This window comes from Schistocerca serialis, chromosome 8 (assembly GCF_023864345.2).
Source record: "Schistocerca serialis cubense isolate TAMUIC-IGC-003099 chromosome 8, iqSchSeri2.2, whole genome shotgun sequence".
NCBI classification, from domain to species: domain Eukaryota; kingdom Metazoa; phylum Arthropoda; class Insecta; order Orthoptera; family Acrididae; genus Schistocerca; species Schistocerca serialis.
In genome coordinates this window covers 384,925,304-384,947,825 of record NC_064645.1, presented here as the reverse complement: position 1 = coordinate 384,947,825, position 22,522 = coordinate 384,925,304, and the positions used below count along the sequence as shown (strand labels likewise).

Genomic DNA, 22,522 nt, shown 5'->3' with positions numbered 1-22,522 from the left:
AAGAGGTCCAAGCGCAAGGAAGGGCTTTCACTTCCCGCAATTTATTTTGGGGAAGTGTTGACCAATGCGCATGCCATAAATGAGCAACTTGGCGACATAAACCGCTCCGTAGATCGGTAAACGGAAGAGACTGAATAGCTGGCCGAAGAAGAGAGACTGCAGCCTTGGCCGCTATATCGGCCGCCTCATTCCCACAGATACCAGCGTGTCCCGGGAGCCAGAGGAACGCCACTGAGACGCCCCCCAGGTGGAGCAAGCGCAGACAGTCCTGAATCCGGTGGACCAGAGGGTGCACAGGGTAAAGGGCTTGGAGACTTAGGAGAGAGCTGAGAGAATCTGAGCAGATTACGTACTGTATCCGCTGATGGCGGCGGATGTAGTGGACAGCCTGGAGAACAGCGTAAAGCTCCGCAGTATAAACCGAACACTGGTCGGGAAGCCGAAAGTGATTTGGGGTGTCGCCAACAATATAGGCACTCCCTACACCTAACGATGTTTTCGAGCCGTCGGTGTAAATAAATGTGGCGTCCATCATTTGTGCACATAGAGCAGCAAATGCCCGACGGTAAACAAGTGTAGGGGTACCATCCTTGGGGAATTGACATAGGTTCCTTGGGGAATTGACATAGGTCTCTGAGCAAGTCGATCCGGGGACGGAGCCAAGGCGGTGCTGTACCCCAAGTTGTCAAGAAGGTTTTAGGAAAGTGGAAGGAAAGAGAATGGAGCAGTTGACGGAAGCGGACTCCCGGGGGTAGTAGGGAGGAGGAGCGGCCTGCATACCCGACATCAAAGGAGGCGTCGAAAAAAAGGTCATGGGCTGGATTAGCAGGCATGGAAGACAGATGGCTAGCATAACGACTCAGAAGGACTGCCCGCCGATTGGACAGCGGAGGTTCAGCAGTCTCAGCATAAAGGCTTTCCACAGGGCTGGTGTAAAAAGCTCCAGACACTAAACGTAATCCACGGTGGTGGAGAGAGTCGAGACGCCGAAGAATAGACGGCCGAGCAGAGGAGTAGACTATGCTTCCATAATCCAATTTCGAGCGCACTAAGGCGCGATAGAGGCGGAGAAGGACCACTCGGTCCGCTCCCCAGGAGGTACCATTCAGGACACGGAGGGTGTTAAGGGAACGCAGACAGCGAGCCGAAAGATAGGAAACGTGGGAGGACCAGCACAGTTTTCTGTCAAACATAAGACCCAAGAATTTAGCAACGTCGGAAAACGGAAGGTTGACAGGACCTAGATGTAAGGAGGGCGGAAGAAACTCCTTACGTCGCCAAAAATTAACACAAATGGTCTTACTGGGTGAGAAACGGAAGCCGGTTTCGATGCTCCACGAGTGGAGGCGATCGAGACATCCTTGAAGACGTCGTTCAAGAAGGCTGGTCCGTGGAGAGCTGTAGTAGATCGCAAAATCGTCCACAAAGAGGGAGCCCGAGACATCAGGAAGGAGACAATCCATAATTGGATTAATGGCGATGGCAAACAGTACAACACTCAGCACGGAGCCCTGGGGTACCCCGTTTTCTTGGGAGAAAGTACGGGAGAGAGTAGTGTTCACCCGCACCCTAAATGTGCGCTCTGCCATAAATTCGCGAAGAAAAAGGGGCAGTCGGCCTCGAAAGCCCCAAGAGAACAGTGTGCGGAGGATGCCTGTCCTCCAACAGGTATCGTATGCTCTCTCCAGATCAAAAAATATTGCTACTGTTTGGCGTTCCCGGAGAAAATTGTTCATGATATAAGTGGAGAGAGCAACAAGATGGTCAACGGCAGAACGATGCTTTCGGAATCCGCATTGGGCTGGTGTTAAAAGACTGCGGGATTCCAGCCACCAAGCTAAACGGTAATTCACCATACGCTCCAAAACCTTACAGACACTACTCGTGAGAGAAATGGGGCGATAGCTAGAGGGGAGATGTTTGTCCTTTCCAGGTTTCGGAACGGGAACGACAATAGCTTCCCGCCATCGCCTGGGAAAGGTACTGTCGGTCCAAATTCGATTATAAAGGCGAAGGAGGTAACGCAGGCTATGGGTTGATAAATGCAGCAACATTTGGACATGGATACCATCCGGTCCTGGGGCGGAGGAGCGAGAAGAAGAGAGGGCATGTTGGAGTTCCCGCATGGAGAAAACAGTATTGTAGCTTTCGTGATTTTGAGAGGAGAAAGCAAGATGTCGCACTTCCGCTGCACGTTTCTTTTGGAGAAACGCTGGCGGGTAATTTGAAGAGCTCGAAATCTCAGCAAAGTGCTGACCCAATGAGTTAGAAATTGCGACGGGGTCCACTAATGTATCATGCGCGACAGTGAGCCCAGAGACCAGGGAGAAACTAGGCGTGCCTGAGAACCGTCGAAGCCGACTCCAAACTTCCGAGGAGGGAGTTAAGGTGTTAAATGAGCTAATAAAGAATTTCCAGCTTGCCTTCTTGCTATCGCGGATGACACGACGGCATCGCGCACGGAGCTGCTTGTATCGGATACAGTTGGCCAAAGTTGGATGGTGACGGAAAATGCGAAGAGCACATCGCCGCTCACGTATTGCGTCACGGCATGCCTCGTTCCACCAAGGAGCTGGGGGGCGCCGGGGCAATTCGGAGGTGCGTGGTATTTAACGCTCCGCAGCTGTGAGAATAACGTCGGTAACATGTGTGACCTCATCGTCGACGCTGGGAAAGCGACGGTCATCGAATGTTGCTAGAGACGAAAAAAGTGTCCAATCGGCTTGGGCAAACTTCCAGCATCGCGAGCGCATATATGGCAGTTGAGGCTGCAGTCTAAGAACACATGGAAAGTGGTCACTCGAGTGTGTATCATCAAGGGCGAACCATTCGAAGCGCCGAGCTAGCGGAACAATACCGACCGCAAGGTCCAAATGAGATAAATTTGTCGTGGAGGCAGACAAAAATGTGGGGACCCCAGTGTTGAGGCAGACTAGATCCGCTTGGTGGAAGACGTCTAGCAATAGTGAGCCACGTGGACAAGGATGTGGAGATCCCCAAAGCGGGTGGTGGGCATTGAAGTCCCCAACCAGCAAATAGGGGGGTGGAAGCTGATCAAGAAGATGAAGGAGATCAGCTCGTGCCATTGGTGTGGACGATGGAATGTATACCGTACAAAGAGAGAACGTGTATCCAGAAAGGGAAAGACGGACGGCGACAGCTTGGAAGGAACTGTTTAAGGGGATTGGGTGATAATGGAGAGTATCATGGAGCAGAATCATGAGTCCTCCATGGGCTGGAGTGCCTTCAACAGAGGGGAGGTCATATTGGACGGACTGAAAATGAGGGAGAACAAAGCGGTCATGGGGACGCAGCTTTGTTTCCTGAAGACAGAAGGTGACCGGCGAGTAGGATCGTTAGAGGATCGACAATTCATCCCGATTGGCACGAATGCCACGGATATTCCAGTGGATAATGGACATAGGGTGAACAGAAAATGGAGGAACGTGACCAAGGGTGCTGTCAACTCAACGACTGCTCAGAGCTTGCGACCGACAGCATGGAATGGCATTCAGTCGAAGGCAGAAGATCCTGATCCATAGGTTGGTCAGGAGCAGCTCCTGCCACCAACGATCGGCCAGTTGACCGGCCACCAGCAGTGCGCCTCGGCGACACAGAAGACGGCCGAGGGCGATTTCCACCAGGTGGTGCTGTAGATGGGACACGCCTTGGCGGAGAAGGAGAGGAACTGTGTTTCTTCGTAGCCTTCTTGGAAGTTCATGCGACCGACAGCATGGAATGGCATTCAGTCGAAGGCAGAAGATCCTGATCCATAGGTTGGTCAGGAGCAGCTCCTGCCACCAACGATCGGCCAGTTTAGATGAAGGAGGAACCGATGGTTGTGAAGTTGCGGTACGTAAAAACTCTTCACGAGAATGCTCTTTTTTCGAAGACTTGGCGTCTGACTTTTGGGCTCGAGATTTAGCAGAACCCGACGAAGGGTGAGCCATCGAGTGGGCAGGCGAAAGTGGTGAGGTTTAACGGGCGATCTTTGCGCTGGCCGATCTGACGACCGTGGTACTAAAGGTGAGGTCGCAAGTCTGCGTCGCCGCCTCCTTTGTTGGCCGAGGAGAAGCAAGGACAGTGCTGTATTTTCCTTTCTGAGGCACGGTGGGCTGTCGACTGGCGAGTAACTTTCGAGCAGCAAAGGTCGACACCTTTTCCTTCACTCTTATTTCCTGGATGAGCTTTTCGTCCTTAAACACGGGGCAATCTCGAGAGGAAGCAGCGTGGTCACCCATACAGTTGATGCAGCGAGGGGATGGAGGTGGACAAGCACCCTCATGGGCATCCTTGCCACACGTAACACATTTGGCCGGATTGGAACAGGACTGGCTGGTGTGATTGAACCGCTGACATCGATAGCAACGCGTAGGGTTTGGGACATAAGGGCGAACGGAAATTATCTCATAGCCTGCTTTGATTTTTGATGGGAGTTGAACTTTGTCAAATGTCAAGAAGACAGTGCGGGTTGGAATGATGTTCGAGTCAACCCTTTTCATAACCCGATGAACAGCCGTGACGCCCTGGTCAGACAGGTAGTGCTGAATTTCTTCGTCAGACAATCCATCGAGGGAGCGTGTATAAACGACTCCACGCGAGGAATTTAAGGTACGGTGCGGTTCCACCCGGGCAGGGAAGGTGTGTAGTAGTGAGGTACGCAGCAATTTTTGAGCCTGGAGGGCACTGTGTGTTTCTAACAACAGGGTGCCATTCCGTAATCTGGAACAAGACTTTACAGGACCCGCAATTGCGTCGACACCTTTCTGAATAATGAAAGGGTTGACCGTGGAAAAGTCGTGACCTTCGTCAGACCGAGAAACAACAAGGAACTGTGGCAACGATGGAAGAACCGTCTGTGGCTGAGACTCAGTGAACTTACGTTTGTGAGCAGACATAGTGGAAGGTGAGGAAACCATTGCGGAAGAATCCCCCATGATTACCGGCGTCTCCGATGGCGCGCTCCTCCCTTGTGGGGGCCCTCACCGAGGGCACACCCGCCTTAGGTGATTGTTCACACCTCAGGTCACACCTCCCGACAAACGGATGGAGGGACCAATCGGCACTTTCGGAAGGTATCAGCTCGGGTAATCACCCCTCCCTGGGCCTGGCCGTTACCAGGGGGTACGTACGTGTCCTACCTGTCTACCCGGGGCGGGGAATTACGCGTTACCCCATCACCGGCTACGCATGGAAGTGCGTGGGTCGGCCTTCAGACACGCACGGGGAGGAAAAAAGAGAAAGGGAAAGGAAAGAAAAGGGGGTCTCAAACGCCGCAGCGGAGAAAAGGGCAAGGAGAAGAGGGAAGGGAAAGAGAAGGACAGAGGAAGGACGAGGACTTGCAAGTGTAGAAAGCAAGGAATTTGGAACAGTTTCGAGCATCCGTCTCCGGACGTAGGCACAAACCATACTCCCAGAGGGGGAGAAAGGGAAGGAAAGAGCCAGAGGTGAGGGGGGGGCGAAGATGGGGGACGGGGAGGGATGCGGAAAGGGAAGGGAAGGTATGCAGCCCGGAAAGGAAGGAGGGCCACATTAGCTCGGGGTCCCGTGCTCGCTACGCACGTGTCCACAATCGAGTTGTGGACCCCCTAGGGGGGGCCGTGTGCTTGCATTTCAGCTTCACAAAGTCATCTTTGTCAGGCATCTGTGGGGGCCTCGTCCCTTTCCTTGACACCTTTTGTTTGTGGAGTTTGGGAACTCTGCTGGCAGTGCCTGTGGCAGTGTGCTTTGTGCTGTCACTGGTCGCATTTACATCAGCTGGGCACTTTCAAGACCTTGCTCCACCTCCATCATCTCAGTTGCTGATTTTGCCCCTGGTGTGAGGCCTAGCAGTAGAACACGGCCTCCCTCTGCCTCTCCTCTGTTGGCAATACTCATCACAGGCAGTGTGCTCCACGACGGTGTGCTGTCCTTGGCAGCCATAGGCTGGAGGACAGTCATTGTTTTGGGCAATGCTGAAACTTTGTCCATTGCACTGATTTTAGTGGTAAGGTGGGAGGCCTCAAGAAACAACTATAAACATTTTCACTGCTATAATGATGCACCTTGACATCTGTAAGGAGGAACAATTCTGTTTTCTCATTAGATCTGTAATATGTATTCCAGATTAAATGCCTTGACTTCAGGTAATTCTCATCCTTGGACTCTAACAAAATTATATTACTGTTTTCCACTTGACACAATTCTTGTGAGAGTGGAAGTCTGAAATGAGGTCATTGCATCCCACAACATGTTTAGTAATCGAAGAACAAGATGTTCTGATATGGTAATTTCACTGTGATGGATGCTGACATATATGCTCCAAATTACCCCCAAAATCAGAACTACCTAACAGATTTCAGTCCTTAAAATGAGTCATAAAAATGATTAAATAACATAATTTTTCTTTAATTATGCTCTATTTGTCTGTTTGCCATGATGAACTCATTCCACACTCTTTGGTCAGTATGAGATATATAGTGAAGAATTAACAAAAAAATGTTTTAAGGTACTGATATTAAAGCACGCCAATGTATCCACTTTTAAAGCTTTGGGGCACAGCAACCAGTGTAGAGAACCATGTACAATAGAGGAACAAGTTATCAGATTTCTGACTTCTCACAACATAAATGCAGGAAGCTATCAAATTTAAACCGATATGCTAGAAACCTGACACTCAGCACCACTTACCTGCACAATGAACGTCTTCCCACCCCAGCCTGGTGTTGTGCCGATCATGCTCATGTAGTTCGCCTCCATTATGAAGTTTTCCAGACCGTGAAAAACTCCTCTCCCAGTAGCAGAAATTCTTCCATGAATTCCTCCTTGATTTATTGGCTTTCCAGTAACACAAGCATGAGCATTGATATCCAAGTGACCTGCAATAATGAAGTCATTTTACTATTCTTTTTAAACGTAGTTCACAGCCAATTTTCATCAATAATTTTGCCTATATTGCTTGGGAAGTTTTTCTGCTAATGTCTATCTTTTGAGCCTGGACAATTGCAATACAGTTTAACAACCATTACCCATCAGTTTCCAAGAATATATGTAAGTGTCCATAGAAAATTTGTTTGTGGCATTGCAATTTGGAATGAGGTCATATTGAGATTGTTTGCTCCATGTACTGCCATCTGTCATTACAGTTAGAAGTATATTCCTGTTATACTTTAAGGCATAACATATTTTCATTAAAGTTAGCAAAACAGTGTTTTCTTATAATTTGTTTTGGAATTATTGTAGAGAGGTAATTTAGAAACTACTACAGCAGTACTTAAAGCATAATGGTGACATGAGAATAACGTCTATAAATCTACAACACATCATCTGTGATTGAAATACAATGTATTTAAGATATTGCAAGTGATACAGCTAATTACAGTTTACAATTTTAAAAACAGAAACGAAAGTTAGAGTTTAGTGCCCTATCAACATTGGCATCCTGTGAGGCAGAGTGTATGAAGATGTTAGCTGTAAAGTTAATTCAAGAACAAGTCCAGCAGTTGCTTGACGTGAATTATAATTAAGAGTATGAAACTATTCCCATAGTGTGAAACTGAAGTTACCGATAGTTTTGGCATACGTATCGGCAATCCAAGACATCTCTCGTTCTCCTGTACCCATGTCTGGAGCAGGCACATCAACACCAGGCCCTGAAATACAGGTAATTTAATTACATATACCCGTAAGAGTTTAACAGCAATTTCAGATAACAGATTTAGAAACTCCTATAAATCAAACTTAAGGTTGCAAGTTCTGTGTAAAACAATGTGTTTGTCTGCATGGCCTTTTAATATATTTCTCAAAAACAACAGCAGCACAAAATATTCAAGACAAAAATACGAATATTAGACAAAATTACAGATATGACAAATTTTTCCAGAGTTAGTTAATTACGAACATACCAATGAACCCTTTCTTTGCCAGCTCGAGAGTGAATCTTCTTGTAATTTTTTCTAGTTCATGTTCACTGTACTTCTGAGGATTCAGTTTCAGCCCTGCCTTCCCACCACCAAATGGAACGTCCACACAGGCACATTTGAATGTCATCAGAGCCGACAAGGCCTTTACTTCATCTCGCGTAACATCCTCTGAGTACCTAATACCTGTAACAAACAAACAAAAACTATGAAATCATTGTTATGTTAAAAGAGCTGTTGCTATAATCGCTATGGAGTGTATTAACACTATCAACCTGTGAGCTTCAAACATTTGCGGAATGAATAGTTTCTGAAATATTGCTCAGGAGTTCAAAGAAACTGCCACAGACCTCGCTATGGAAAGAGAAACAATGTGTGACAACAAAAAGTCTTGCAAATCTGAAAATTGTTTCCAAGTAGATAAACAAAATATCCAAGACACACTGCAACAGTTGATAACTGTGTCAAGTTCAAATGTACCTTAAAACAGATCTTAAAAATTTATCAACTAAAGAGTCACATTCTGACATGTACAAACTGCTTTAGGTATCTTTTTGCTGAAACTTTGATGCCATTAATGAATTAAGTAACTGTTTAGAGCAGGAAAAAACCTAAAGTGCATGATTGGCTGCATCCAGCTGGAACAGACATGTAAAAACAAAGCATGTCTGTCTGAAGATCACGAAGCAAACAGTTGGAATGTATTGTGGTTACAAAATAAAGTCAATGCCATAAGATAAATAGCTTTATATTGTTTTCCACTTATATTGTAAATCTTTCACATGCTTCATATTATGATCAGCCATGAATGGCTAGAAACTAGGACTGGAATTAGTCAAATATATTGCACTGACTAGTGCAGTTGTGTTCTCTACTAAGAACCATGTCTCGTGTTTTCTAATGCCCAGGAGACCATCATAAAAAGAAATGAGTTAAATGTAATTATTGTCTTTGAATAAGAGTGTCATTTATGCCCATCTAACTGTGTATTTCTTCCAGTTACCTATCTGTACTACAATTTAGTAGTTCTTTCTAAGTATGGTCCAAGTTTCATCAAGCTTTGTTACTTGGCAAGTGACAACCTGCTGAAGTTTCACACACCAGCATATTTGAACAACTCAAGCATAAGACCCAATGAACGCAGAATAGGCATGGTACAAACATGCAGCGGAGTCATGGGAGGGACGTGGCTCTATTTTGAGTCACACACGTGTTAATGTTGTGACACATCCCTTCGTCATCTGCACCATGCTCATTTTCAACCACAGGTGCCGCTCCAAAGCAACACATGGCAGAGGTGTCCAAGTAGCATGCTGCTGTTTTCATCGTCTCATCAAATACAGTGCCACATCATTTGATGGATTCTGAGACTACCATCTGAGGTTGCTTTTAAGTTTCAGACCTAACTGAAGCATGGAACAAATTTATCTGGTAAAATAAATTGTCATCGGAAAAACCCTACTTCAGTGCATGTCTAAGTGAAGCAGCTAAACCATAACTGGGAACACTGTGCAAACATAATGTTCTACATATGAGTGTTTAGTGAATGCAATAGCTATTCTGAAACTAAATAGGAGAGGATTTTAGGAAGTATGTGGAAAGACATTCTTCAATATACGAGGGTTACCCAGAAAGTAATGCACCACAGTTTTTTTTTCTTCAGCAATTCTTTACTGAACATAAAGAGAATTATACACATGAAAGAATGGTGTTTTATCTATACACCCTATTTTTCCACGTAATCTCCAACCTGTTCTATAGCCTTCCTCCAGTTCGAAACAAGGAGGTGTATGCCCTGTCGGTATCAATCCTTGTCCTGACTGTGGGGCCAGTGCTTCAATGTGTGAATAACCTCATCATCCTCAAAATGCCTTCCACAAATGGCATCCTATAATGGCAAATGACATCCTCAGCTCGCTGCAACATGTCAGGTGTGACAGCCGTGGATGGTCTCCCCGATCTCTGTAAATCGTGGAGCTCCACCGAACCGCCTTTTGGTGACCTCACCCTCCGTGCCCAGCGACTAACTGTACTTCTGTCGACAGCAAATGCTTCATAGACTTTGCACAAGCGTTTGTGAACATTCCCCGTAGTTTCTTTCTCTGCAGTGAGAAATTCAATGATGGCACATTGCTTGTAATAAACATCACCTACAGACGCCATTCTCAAACTGTCCTGCAGCTACTCTGTCAGAAGTGACGCAAACTTGGTGCGCTCACTCTGAGACTTCAAATAATACATATGTAACGTTTTGCACTTGTAGCACTGTTTTTGGCTGAGAAAAAATACTGTGCATTACTTTCTGGGCAACCCTCGTATATCTGAGAAGTCATTGAGGTTTTAATTAATATTTGTTAGATTTCCCATTATGACATTGTGGCACTGAAGACTTTATGATGTCCCATCACAGATCAGAGTAATATTCTGTTTATGTAAATACCTTAAACGGTTAGAGATTTTGTACAATTGCAATGCAACCGTGTATTAATAGTTGATGTTAACATATCAAACGCACATTGTGCTAATTTTTGTCCTCTTTTAAAACTTGCTGCTGCATGTTCTCAGCTCATTAATAAACAAATTCCACATACTGATTTCATTACATCTGCATCAAGAGGGACACATCGTCTGTCACAGAACAGAAAGGAAACATACACCTGGTAATAGTCATCATTATAGTAAACTAAGGTGTTTGTTGCGGAGCTTGTCGCTAATCAGTGCTATGAAATGCTCGTCTATGAATGGGGAGTCCATATTCATCTATCTCCATGATCACAAACATACTATTTTAAGCCGCAAATGCTAACAACACACCTAAAAAAATTGATGTATTTCGCTAAGTCATATCGAACGTACATCACTTTCGTGTCTTTATCGTCCAAACCACCAATACGGTTGAACATCAATCACTATGTGCATAAACAGTTTGATATTTCATCTCATTGGCAGCAGTTCGTTGACGTTCTCCAAATGATGTCATTCACTTTGTGTAACACCATCCAGAACATCTTTCAGACACAATGTATGTATTCTGAAAACGGTAGGAACACAGATTTAATATGCTAATTTTCTCCTCCCTTTCCAAGAAGCATCCAGTATCTTCTACGCTGCTGAACATCTAGAAGTTCTAAAATATGGAATGCATCGTACTGTGGGTCTGGTATGGACGGCACGGTTGCCATTGTACGGCAGCACAACCGTCTCACGTGTCCTGGCATGCCATTCCAATGTGCTCCCAACTCTTGTCCGCTCCCCTTCACTTCTGTGTGCATTGCACCTTTCGGCCCATTTTGTACTTGTCCGGCAGTTGCCGAAACGGCATACCGGTTGTGCATGGCACGATATGGTCTATCCCTTTATTTTCTTCCCTCTCACTGTGTCAGTATAGCCCTAGCGAAATGTAATGTGAACAAATGCTAGCATGGGTTTCAGTTTACCGTTGCTTAGAAAGGAGGAAAAGAATGCCGCGGATTCATCTGATTTGGGAAAGAAAGAATGCGGGCCTTTCACGGTCTGTTTCAAGAGCTCAGTTGCGATCCTGAGATGTTCTTCCAGGACGGTCGAATAAGAATACCGCCGTTCATTGGACCACAATGGGCGACTGAAGGATTCGTTACAGCTGAAGAACACGTTCTTCAGAGAATCTATTTAACCTATCCAAATTCAGCCTGTCGCCACCAGGTAAGTGAAATGAAAATACTGTTTCAGTATATGACAAGGTCTTCATACTTTGTACTTGGCATATCATAATTCACTGGTAACCAACAACTGCTGAACTGAGAGATGTAGAAATATATCATTCAAAAGTTTCAAAGTAATTTGTCCTATTATTTGTATTTAATATTGAAACAAACGTACAATTTTACAAACCTCTTTGAACTGGGGAACCAAAATTTTTCTGTAGAAGCTGTAAACGGCTGTGCTGTTTTGTATAATTTTGTGCACGACAGAGACGAGTTTGAAACGGAAGACATAGTATCATTAATTTGACTTAAGCAAGTGCAGGCAGCTCGACAGGTGTGTGGTGGATTTAAACAAATGTGAGGAACATGATGGATTACTTATTGATTTTAACTGGTTCTGTGAGTTGGTAGTTATCTAAAATTAATTTTTTGGAAGGTTGTTGCTACTTCACTCAGCTGACCACACTTTTGTAAATAGCACAATAAAATATCATTTAGTATATTAACAACTTACTAAAGGTACGGATATTATTCCTTGTTCATTTTTCGAAATGATCCATTCAGTTCGTTGAATACATCGATCCACATATTCTCTTGCATGAATACTTTCCTCGTAACTATCTAGTTTTGTCCCACAAAACTGGCGTTCGTGCACCACGGAAATTAATAGCTCAATACCTATTTCCCGAGCCATGAGAGTAAGGTACGAAAACAAAAAGAAATAAAATAACCTTAGAACCAGTTAACTAATGTACACTCTATTATTGCCTCGAAGAGTGCCGCGCCGTATTTGAGGGATGTGAAGGCGCCAATGTCTACAAATGCCCAATTAACAGCGAATCAGTCGTCCAGTGCAGTGGGGTGTCCGCTAGCTCCACGGCTGCTTTGTGGAAGCCTGCACATTGCTGTCTCTACTACGGCCGTATACACGGTACCGTATAGACGGCTGCCGGACAAGTGTCAAACGGGCTTGCCGGGCTGGTTACTGAGGCAGCGCGTGGCACCTCCGTCAACTTTTATCTCACGCGACAAGAGTTCCGCCTACCACGCGCGCTCGTGCGATAACTGCTGCTGGCTGGGCCAACACGTGTGCTTCCGAAGCGAACAAGGCGCCAGGTCCTGCCGGAATTCCGCTAAGATTTACGCCGAAGGCGCTGCGGAATTGGCTCCTTTCCTAGCTCAAATTTACTGAGAATCTCTTGTGCATCGCAAAGGCCCATGTGACTAGAAAAGCGCGAATGTCATCCCTGTTTTGCAAAAAAGTGTAGAAGATCGGATGCACACAATTACAGACCAATATCAGTTGCTGGACCACAAACTATATAAGGAGGTCAAACAACAAGAAGGGAAACAAGCTTTTCTCGAAGGAGATCAGCGCGGATCTCTTCAATCACATCTTGGAAACAACATATGTAGATGAATAGATAGTTTCCGTCTTCCTAAATTTCCGAAAGGCTTTCAGCACTGTACCACATCTTTGACTACATACGACTATAGGAAGAATCTTCGCAAATACTGCGTGGTTATATTTAAACTGACGGTGTTCCGAGGGCTGCAGTGCGGGCTGTATACTTTGCAGGACGCTGAAAGTTCGTAGAAACGCTCATTAATTGGTGCCCTCACGGAGCATGCTGAAAACAACAGTTCCACCTTCTGCCAGGTGAAAATATGACGATCGAAGCAGTCAGAAGGTGACGGGCGTGCAGGAAAAGGAAGAACGATCAAACACATGATGGCCGGTGGTTCTAACAGATTTACTCCATATCGTCACAAGCTAAAACATGTGTTCAACACGGTCTCCCGACTCAACATGCTACATCCGTAACATACCATGATCGACAGTCGCTCGCAGCACATCCGGTGTAATCAGAGCGGTATGTCGTCGTATGTTATCCTCCAGATCTGGAAGACACCGGATACATCTCTGGCAGACACAATCAGAAATCACATGGATTTAGGTCGGGGGGATTTGGAACGCCAAACATCTTGATATTGTCTTGAGATGATGCAGTCGTTACCGAAGGTTTCTAGAAGCAAATCTTTCACCTGGCAAGCGACATGTGGTGTTGCGAAAAAATGTTGGGGTAGGCGAAGCTGCATTCTCGAAAACCTGGAATCACGTGTTGCAGGTGTCACTGTTCACCTAACAGACCCCCGAGGTATCATCTCGTGGAAGAAAAACGGACCGAGAACGGAGAAGCTTGTGAAACCACACCACAGAGTCACATAAGCTGAGTGCAGTGAATGTTCCTGCGCAACATGTGACAGTTCTGAGCATTTACAACATCGTGCACAGTAAAATGTGCCTCGTTCATTAATCCTTTCGTGAGCCGTGGGAAACATGCTTCCCACTACAATGAACTTGCGCCTAGTCCCGTGGAATTCACAGTTTTCACCTATGTACGGTGTTACCACCTAGTGAACAGTATAGGGTACTACTTCCAATCGGAAGTTCCCGCCGTTTTTGCTGTACCTTCGCGCAGAGGCATTGTATAGCTGAGTGTTGCTCCGTAGAGGAGCTTTTCAGTGCTGTTTGATTGACATTTTGTGATTTTTTTGCTCAAAGCTATAGTATAAGGTAAATACTTTTGGTTCAAATTTATGAAGGAGCACGTAAAATTGGAACGAGGAGAATTCCAGTTTGAAACAAAAGGAGTCATTTCTGCAGTAAAATGGATGGATAACCATCCAGTCACTTCCCTGTCCTCAATTCATGACCCATGAGAAACAGCCACAGTGAAAAGGTAAAACAAGGATGGTACTAGTACAGAGATTTCTTGTCCTGAAGTTGTGGCAGAATACAACAAAATAATGGGTGGTGTCGACAAGTTTGATCAATTACGAGGAAGGTATGCTATTGGCAGACGTTCTGTAAAATGATTGCACAGAATATTTTATTTCCTGGTGGATGTTGCTGCAGTGAACAGTTTTATCCTGTGGAAAATTAGTAAAAGAGAAAGTGGACAGCATGATCAGCTCACATACAGGATCCATCTAGCCAGACAATTGATCGCTGGCTTCTCATCACAAAAAGGCGTGGACAAAAACCTGTCTTTCTGCCAAAAAGAGGTAAAGTACCTGAAGATTTTCGTCATGTGGCTGTAGGGTAGCATCAACCCATTTTAGGAGAAACCTACTGGACGTGCCGTCATTGTAGTACCAAAGCTGTGGAAAAGAGCACTCGCTGTGTTTGTACATATTGCGAAATACCACTTTGCATAGACCCATGTTTCAGAAAATTTCATGGCAAGTAATTGTGAACAATCATTGTAACAAGAGAAGTAAATTTATAAAATAAATGACATACATTGCAAAATTTGTTTTGTCATTTAACTCCAAGGAAGGGCAGTGGTAACAATACGTCCCACCTTGTTGTCTGACCTCACTTTCACAATTGGAGCAAATATGATATTCTGTATGATAAATATACATGTCTGTTAACTACTATCTGATAACTACTACCTGATCTCCATTCATTAAAAAAAACTGCTCAATTTTGCCCACGAAAGGGTTAAAAGAATGTTCACCCGTTTCCACGTGTGCCAAAAAAGGGCAAAGTCACGATGTTTCAGCCTATCTTGGGGCTTCATTTGGTGCACATTCTGAATCATGCAGGGGTACCAGTCTAAAATGCGCTGTAAAATCTTATGAACTGTTGACCAGGGGCGCGAGAATTCTTGTGGCATAGCTGGAGCACTGGCTGCAGGATTTGACTCGTGTGCTCCACGGTCGGCTATTGCCACGGCAACATATGGACGGGCCGCCGCCCTTTCCCTTCTGCACTATCTAATCGACTTGTATCTTCAAATTTCGTGATCACATTCTTTAGCCCATTTATTGACATGGGGCCTCTTCGCAACGGTTTCGTCAGGGGTATTTCCCGCAATGGAGTGCTGCTATTGCTGCCATTCTGATAAAACAACTTCGCCAGTAGTGCACGATCTTTCTTCTCAATAGCCGTTGTGTTTTGTACGGATAACTTTGACCTCTTAACCCGTTACACCCAAAGTCACTTCACAAAATGAATCAACACGCGTCGCCAAGCGACAAACAGCGTACTGACGTCAAAACAGGAAACATTACACATTCTGATTGCTTGCAGTGCCATATTTCACCTAGTGAAAGGAAGCAGAACTTGTTTTTTCAACATACTCCGCGAGCGCACCGATTAATTAACATAACTACGATATTTCAGCGTCCTTCGATGCACAGTCCGCACTGCAGCACTCTGAACACGGTTAGTTTAATTATAACCACCCGGTATGTGATTAGCACGATGAACAGTTGACTAAAAAAAACATCACATTATTGTCTTGTATGAACTTTCCACTTAGTGTATGGGACGACAACTGTCTTTAAATGTGGATAATGTACTGTAATACCCTCAACGAAGAAAGAACCCTATAGTATCCTATTATAATAGTTGTCGAAAACTTGATCGCATCACACCGTGTAAGTATATATCGAGAATACTAAGAAGCAATATAAAATGCCATTATCACGCAAAATCAGTATTAGGGAGGGCGAATTGACGACCGGAAACCGTTGGAAAGAGTTCTGGTTAAGTACAGTGCATATGCAAAGAGAACTGCGTACAAGATGCTAGTACAACGAATTCTAGAGTGTGTTTGGAGTCCTTATCGAATAGGCACGACAGACATCCCACGGAATAATAGACGTTCGCTAGTATCGCAACGGTTTCGTATAGCCATACTAAAGTGTAAAGGAGAAGCTCATGAAACGAATTTCAATCCTTAAGGGGGGCGGGGGGGGGGGGGGGGGGGGATCTCATGTAACTCCCTGAAAATGTTCATTTTCTATTTATTACTTTACTTATTAGTAGAAGTCATTTACAGTAAGTTCTCACGGTTTCAATGATGAATCCCATCCGAAATACCTGAAAAATAAATGTATGACGTGACCTTCGTGCCACGCCCACATTTTTGAAGCAACACTTCAATACTAGCTCGGTGAACAAAGACTCTGTGGATTACTTTCTAACAAACTTGCACGGGATGCATCTAGAAGGCTATGATATACACTCTTTGGTTTTGTAGATCATTTGTGACACTGTTCCCCCTATCTTAGAAACAATAACATACCAGCTGCATTGAAATAATGCCCTAAAACCACATTTTGATCTGATACAGTCGTCAGAGTTGCAGCTTATGATGCAGTTCTTGTATTTAATGATGATAACATAGGACGGATAAAGATAGAGAGAGAATGAGCTTTAAGGTAGGAACACTCAAGACACCTCTCTGGAGCTAAAAAGTCAGTTTAAGACCTGATGAAGAAAAGGTGGTATAGAAGAGGTGACATAAAAAAGTATGGGTTGAACTTTACATTGCATTTCCTGGAAATTATGCTTTTTAAAGTCGATGTACTTTATTCTCAATATCTATGACGGCTAAAATTACGAAATTTTTACACTAATTTGTACAAGCCCAATAAACGTTGTTTCTAGCGTAAACTTTTGAATTCCTGAGTGTAGGCTGAGATATGGAGCAAAGTGCTTGAATTTTGCATAAATTTTATATTATATTTACAGAATTATAATTACAATATTGTTAAAATTCTCCTACTCGATATAGTCAAAAAAACCTCATGAGAGAAGCTTACTATATGCTACGAGATCAAAAAGAAAATTTTACAAAAATCTCAAATAGTTCGAGGAAAGGGAACATTTTTTTGAAAATAAAACTTTTAAATTCCATAAAATAAAGTTATATATGTATATAAGTAACTTAACATTAAATGTTGTAAAGCATGGTACAAAATTTCATTGGTGTCTCTTCAGAAATTGTGGGTTTGGTACATCTTAAATAGCGTTTTTCAAGAGCGCCTGCTTTAACAGAAAAATGAGAGTTCCCGCAGAAGCATACTGGATAAATATAGAGAACTTCTATTCGAAGAAGAAGAAAAAGGATATGCTACCGTTACGCTACCGCCATCCTCTACGATGTTGCCTTGACGATAATTAAAATACGAGATATTAGGGTGCGCATACAAGCAGACAGACAATACGCGAGTGGAATAGAACACACAACTGATAACGCTGGTATGATGTAACCTCCGGCATCGTTATACAGCGGCTCGCTGAGTGCTGCAAGCTACAGCGCCCAACGCGCGCGCCACACTCCGCGGACTTGGCGACAATGTTGGCTTCGCTTGCCTTCCTGTCCTTATCAGCAGCGGCGAGCAGCGGCGGCAGGAACCGTTACTAGAGTTGCTAACTGCTACGCGCTAAAGGCGTTGCCACGTCCCGGAAATGAATGTTTTAAGCTGAAGATATATAAGTTTCGGCGAGATACACTTCCGCCAGTGGGGAACGACCGAGCGCCAAAGAAAACCACAAGATCGTCATCTGGACGTATCAGCTGAGATTTATCGCAATGGAAAATCGCTCTTCTAGCATCTTACTGCTTCCATGCCGCTCGGGAAACCAGATTTTGTTTCCCAAGCTTTTTAACTACACTCGTCTCCTACATAACGTCAACGTGTGACTCAGTTTACGATAACAGCATACAAAACATCGCAGTCATCGTTTAATAAGAATGGTATGTTATGTCCGCTCTGGAACCTCCTGTAGGTAGCTCTTTAAACCGTTCGAGTAAATTTACTTTGAGGCAATTATCAGTTAATCATAACGAAGTTTGTAGTCAAATACCAATCATGGTTTGAAGCTTCAATGTGTTCGTGCCATTACTGCGCGTAGTTTCACCAATCAACCTCTTTAATGTACATGAACTAATTAATTAAATAATTAATTCATCGATCAATATGAAGCTGTGCAATTTCTCAGGACTAAACAGCATTCTGGAATCCTAGCGAATGAAATTGTGCAACTTCAAGACGGTCTTTGGTGAGGCGGTTGGTATCTTTCAGCAAGGTACTTCCCTGTATCGTGGCTGAAAGTGACCAGAGCTGGTCGAATTAAATGATCAAGTCCTCTGAACTATTCCCTTGGAATCCTCATTCAACCTGTTCCGATCCAGTTTAAAACATGCGCGCTTACCGCGATAGCTGACAGATGTACAGACAGAATAGCTAGAAATATCCTTTCAGTTATACCACTCCCAGAAACTGCGGTTACTCTATATACTGAGAAGTGGTAACGATGAGGCTCCACCATGTATGTAGGCCAGTCACAAACTATAGGCGAGCTAGATATGCGCGCCCACCACGCCGAATTTCGGGAGGCGCCAAACTGCCGGAAAGAAGGGGGGGAGGGGGGGTCAGGAGGAAGAAATCTATATAAAATCTACATCTACATGGATACTCTGCAAATGACATTTAAGTGCCTCGCAAAGGGTTCATCAAACCACCTTCACAATTCTCTATTATTCCCCTCTTGTATAACGCGCGGAGAGAAAGAGCACTAATTGCCCTTATTTTATGGTAGTGGTCGTTTCTCCCTATGTGTGTTGGTTTCAACAAAATATTTTCGCATTCCGAGGAGAAAGTTGGTGATTGGAATTTCGTGAGAATATTCCGTCATAACGAAAATGATGTCCAGCCCAAATCCTGTATCGTTTCAGTGACACTCTCCCCCTACCGAGCGAGGTGGTGCAGTGGTTAGCACATTGGACTCGCATTCGGGAGGACGACGGTTCAATCCCGCATCCGGCCATCCTGATTTAGGTTTTCCGTGATTTCCCTAAATCGCTCCAGGCAAATGCCAGGATGGTTCCTTTAAAAGGGCACGACCGACTTCCTTCCTCGTCCTTCCCTAATCCGATCAGACCGATGACCTCGCTGTTTGGTCTCTTCCCCCAAACAATCCAATACAACACACTCCCCCATATTTCGCGATAATACAAAACGTGCTGCCCTTCTTTGAACTTTCTCGATGTACTCCGTCAGTCCTATCTGGTAAGGATCCCACACCACGCAGCAATACTCTATAAGAGGACGGATTCCCAAGCGTAGTGCAGGCAGTCTCCTTAGTAGATGTTACATATTCAAGTGTCCTGCCTATAAAACGCAGTCTTTGATTAGCCTTCCCCACAATATTTTCTGTGTTTTCCTTCCAATTTAAGTTAATCGTAATTGTAATTCGTAGGTATTTAGTTGAATTTACGGCCTTTATATATGACTGATTTATCGTGTAGCCGAAGTTAAAGGAATTCCTTTTAGCACTACTCATATGGATGAGTGATAACTAACCAACCTCTCACTTTTCGTTATTTAGGGTCAAACTGCCACTTTTCGCACCATGCAGATATTTTTCTAAATCGTTTTTCGATTTGTTTTTATCTTCTAATGACTTTATTAGTTGATAATTGATAGCGTTATCTGCAAACAACCTAAGGCGGCTGCTCAGATCGTCTCCTAAATCGTTTATATAGATAAGGAACAGCAAAGGGGGTATAAGACTACCTCGGTGTACGCCAGAAATCGCTTCTGTTTTACCCTATGACTTTCCGTCAGTTACTACGAACTGCGACCTCTCTGACAGGGTATCACGAATCCAGCCACATAACGGACGATATTCCATAACCACGCAATTTCACTACAAGCCGCTTGTGTGGTACAGTGTCAAAAGCCTACCGGAAATCCAGAAATACGGAATCGATCTGAAATCCCATGTCAATAGCACTCAACACTTCACGTGAATAAAGAGCTTCCTCACTTGAGAAGCGATTACACATAGAGCAGCCACGGAGTCCATACAAAGAGATACACAACACGGTAACAGAAGCACATACCTCGCAATAAACGTGAATCCATGTGAGACAATTGCGAATTTGTGGTTATGAGCCACCACTGACTTCAGTACGAAATGGTGTTCTTGCTACAACAGATTTATTTTTTATGTAAATTTCTCCATTAAGAATCAATCTAACTGGGCCCAAATTCACCCAATGCCCAAGGTTGAGAGATACGGTAGATGGATGACGAGGCACCACCATCATATTTAGTCGTCCAGGATCAACAAATATATCTAGCAGGGGTTGTACTTTAACACCTGACCTCTATCCTCCGGATGTGTATTTATGTGGTCATCTCAACAGTGATGTGAATATTATTCCCCTTGATATAGTTGAAATGGAGTGGCGAATTTTACAGTCTTGTCATATTGTACGAGATGATCCAGGGTGTTTGAAAGAATTCGTACGTCACCAAAGAGGAGGGCAGTAGTGGAGCCAAAGGCGAAAGCGACATGTGGAACACCACCTTGAACGGTTACGAGTGTACAGTACAATGTAACAACGTACTGAAGCAGGATTATATTTCTTGTCAAAGTAGCCCATGGTGAAATTGGAGCCTAATTTGTAACGGACTTACTCAAATGTCTGCATATGAAATTCATTTGCAGTAACTAGGAGAATATTTCCCAGTTAAGTCAGAGGCGGTTCGTAACCATAAATTTACAATTCTCACCTGCACACCCATATGTACTGGACTGGTTTTGCACCTACGAATGTATTTATTTGTTCACTTATTTATTTACCTGCGAACCCAGCAGTGCTTCGCAATTGCTAAGTATGTATGCTAGTTGGGTGTAAATCGGTTGCAATCATTAGTACACAGGGGATGAGGGAGAAGTTTCCAGCTGCTAAATCTGTCAGGATAGTAGCTTTAATGACAGTATGTCGCATGGATTTAATCTACGAAGAGGCAGGATTACAAAGCTAGCCGTGAACACAGCTTTCGTCTTTCCTCCGACAAGGAAAACAAAAACGCACGTTTTCACAGCACAGCTTAGCATGTTCTTTCTCGTAGCAGGTTTAAGAGAAAGTGTTAACATATCTTCTTTTCCAGTCATTTGGTCGAGAAGGGTTTCACACAATCGATTCTTTCCTTTTCCGTGAGCCAAATGAAACAAAACAACTTCAGCATTCACTAGCGGCAACAATGCTCCTGCACGATGGTGAATTTGTCCTTGAATTTGTAAAAATGAAGACAAATTACTGATTTACGAGCCCTGGTGAAACTACGAATCGTTGAAGTTAGTTTGTGTTATGTGTGTGCGTATGTGATGTGAGATGCAGTCGAAAAAGAATCTTAAAAGTTGAGTTCAAAACGTCGTTCTTCGATCATATTCGCCCCAAATGATGTCATTTGGAAGGAACTGTTGTACTATTGCATGTTCGGCAAGAAACGAATCAGTCGAAGTTCTTGGCCAGAAAGCAATGATGCCGGTGGTGGTGGTGGTGGCGGTGGTTTGACCTTTCCCTTCACACAACATAATGCTAGCGGTTCGTGTCGAAACAAAGTATTAAACAAAGCTGACAAATAGTTTTCACTATTCCCAAGTCGACTAATAAATCCGTGACAATCGACTGTTGGAACGTATCCGAACGCCAAATGGTCAATTCGAATGTTCATGTTTGGTCGCCTGTGTTGTCGACGTCCCAAATGTCTATAAGGTACATTACATAGGTAGAATTGTGGACAGTTGGGAATGTGAGTCTCACGGGAAGCGCGCAAGGGATAAGTCCCTGCAGTCGCGCTATTCATCTGTGTCCTCGGTGGCTCAGATGGATAGAGCGTCCGCCATGTAAGCAGGAGATCCCGGGTTCGAGTCCCGGTCGGGGCACACATTTTCAGCTGTCCATATCGAGGTATATCAACAACACCTGTCGGCAGCTGAGGGTTTCAGTTAGTCATTTATTCCAAATTATTTTGTTCCTAAGCTCCAGTTGAGCAGATCTAACTCTACTACCCGCGCGGAGTCGTAATGGATCACGCTTGAGAATTCTTATTCCATTTGCTGTCTACGGTCTTTGTCAGTCTCACTGACTCTACGATCATGTAGTTAGCTCACATTGCACGTACGGCAAGTGATATTTGGACTCCTCACTGGTGGCAATTTTTTTTTTCCCAAAATATCTACGAACTGAAATCAACTGAACGTTCGGAACACACCAAAATACCGAGAAGTGACATGAAGTCAATCTTTGCAACACAACAAAGATACGGTCGCCACCCGTA

The 22,522-nt window shown here is 44.2% G+C and overlaps 1 protein-coding gene across 1 annotated transcript in view; it reads right to left on the bottom strand.

Moving 5' to 3' along the window:
* LOC126416058 (glutamate dehydrogenase, mitochondrial) overlaps nucleotides 1-22,522 on the bottom strand; it is a 168,071-nt gene that overhangs the window by 38,388 nt on the left and 107,161 nt on the right. The window contains exons 2-4 of the mRNA XM_050083533.1: nucleotides 7,884-8,084; nucleotides 7,545-7,631; nucleotides 6,670-6,857 (exon numbers count right to left, since the gene is read on the bottom strand). Coding sequence (XP_049939490.1) covers nucleotides 6,670-6,857; nucleotides 7,545-7,631; nucleotides 7,884-8,084 — 476 coding nt within the window. The remainder of the gene's footprint in view (nucleotides 1-6,669; nucleotides 6,858-7,544; nucleotides 7,632-7,883; nucleotides 8,085-22,522) is intronic.